The 1,673-nt window shown below is 42.7% G+C and overlaps 1 protein-coding gene across 1 annotated transcript in view; it reads left to right on the top strand.

Annotated features, from left to right (window-relative positions):
* Positions 1-586: 586 nt before the first annotated feature.
* Positions 587-1,673, top strand: part of PCYB_133150 (lipase) — a gene marked incomplete at both ends in the record, with an annotated part of 5,600 nt that continues 4,513 nt past the window's right edge. The window contains one exon of the mRNA XM_004224340.1: positions 587-1,669. Coding sequence (XP_004224388.1) covers positions 587-1,669 — 1,083 coding nt within the window. The remainder of the gene's footprint in view (positions 1,670-1,673) is intronic.

The raw sequence follows: 1,673 nt of genomic DNA, 5'->3' as shown, positions 1-1,673 counted from the left end.
ATCTTAACCTTTTCTCCCTTTTTTTTTTTTTTTTTTGTTTTTTATCTTTCCTTGTGGCTGAACTTTTTCTTCCTAAGATAACACGAATTATAGGAAAAAAAAAAAGTTATTGTCACTGTTTGGTGATGCTATACTATTGCAACTTTTTCACGGCATTTAGCCGTAGTATATAGTTTCTTTCTTCCGCAGCTTCTTGCGACGGTCGGTCACGACTGCTGTTGCTTTGTGCCTTTCCCCCCTCTGCTATATTACAAGTACTTTTTGAAGAGAACGGGGAAGGCAATGTATACGTACTAAGTTAAGTGCGCGTGTTTCTCTGCACCTCCCTCGCGCTGTAGGCGGCACACCGGATTTGTACCACGCTGTGTAACCACAGCGGGATGTACTACGCTGTATATCAATCCCCCGCTTAACGTACCATATAATGACGAATGCAAGAAAATTTGATCACACAGGAATTTGCAAGAAGAGAAAAAAAATTGAATATTGATGAATTTTTATTATTATTAACAAATTTTACTTTTTGTTCCCCCAAACAATGCCATCATTTGAGCATGAATTTAATATATTTTTTTTTTAAAGAAAAATGATACCATGCGTATTATTGTACTGTTTCAACCTCCTGTTCTTAGCCTACTTTTTAAAAGTGTCATGTTCTTCTTGTGACATAACCATTAACCGAAAAAATGTTAAGTCCTTTGTGTTCAATAGCCACTCTGAGTACATTAATGCTTTGAAAGGGTCAAAACCAGAGTATCCTGGAAACATCATTCCCACAGGGAATGAGAGTTTGTCCAAGGAGGGTGGAGATGCGGTTGCTGGTGCTGGTGCTGAGGGTGGCGAAAAGGCAGGGAAGGAGGGGCCAACGGAGGAGGAGGAGGAGGAGGAGGAGGAGGAGGAGAAGAAGAAGAAGAAACCGGAGCAAATGGGGGGGATAAATGAGGAGGAAAAGAAGCCAGAGGAAAAGAAGCCAGGGGAAAAAAAGCCAGAGGAAAAGAAGCCAGGGGAAAAGAAATCGCAGGGGAAGAAGCCAGAGGAGATGGAGCCAGAGGAGAAGAAGACAAAGGGAAAAAAGACAAAGGGAAAGAAGCCAAAGGAGAAGAAGCCAGAGAAGAAAGGGAAGCAGAAGGAGAAGGAAGAAAATAAGTTCCAGAAGGAAGAGAGCAAAGTAATGAAGACACTGAAACAGAAATTTGGATTCCAAGTTGAACCCAAATTGAAATCCAGAGTGGGGTCCAAAGTAAGGAAGAAGGGCGAAGGCAGGAGTCACCAAAAGACCAAAGAAGACCTTGCACACAGCCAAAAAGTTGGCGACTTTGTTGAGGCAATCTCCCTGTCGAACCGGAATGTGGACGAAGTGGTTTCAGAAAATCTCCTTCCCAACGAAAAAATTAACCAGTGGATTCAGGCTATTCCCCTACCCGACGAAAAACTGGATAAAACGACTCTACCAGACGACCTAACTGACAAATTAGCTACTGGAACGTCGCAGCCAGAACAAGGGAGGACCCAAAAAACTGATGAATCGATTCAGGCTATTCCCCTACCCGGCGAAAAACAGGATAAAAAGACTCTACCAGAAAGGCTAACTGAAAAATTAATTACTCGAACGCCGCTGTCAGTACGCCGGAGAGCCAAAAAAACTGTCGAATGGATCAAGGCAATCCCTGTAC

This window comes from Plasmodium cynomolgi, chromosome 13, assembly GCF_000321355.1.
Source record: "Plasmodium cynomolgi strain B DNA, chromosome 13, whole genome shotgun sequence".
NCBI classification, from domain to species: domain Eukaryota; phylum Apicomplexa; class Aconoidasida; order Haemosporida; family Plasmodiidae; genus Plasmodium; species Plasmodium cynomolgi.
Note: the sequence above shows the minus strand (reverse complement) of the source record. Positions and strands in the feature narration are given on the sequence as shown.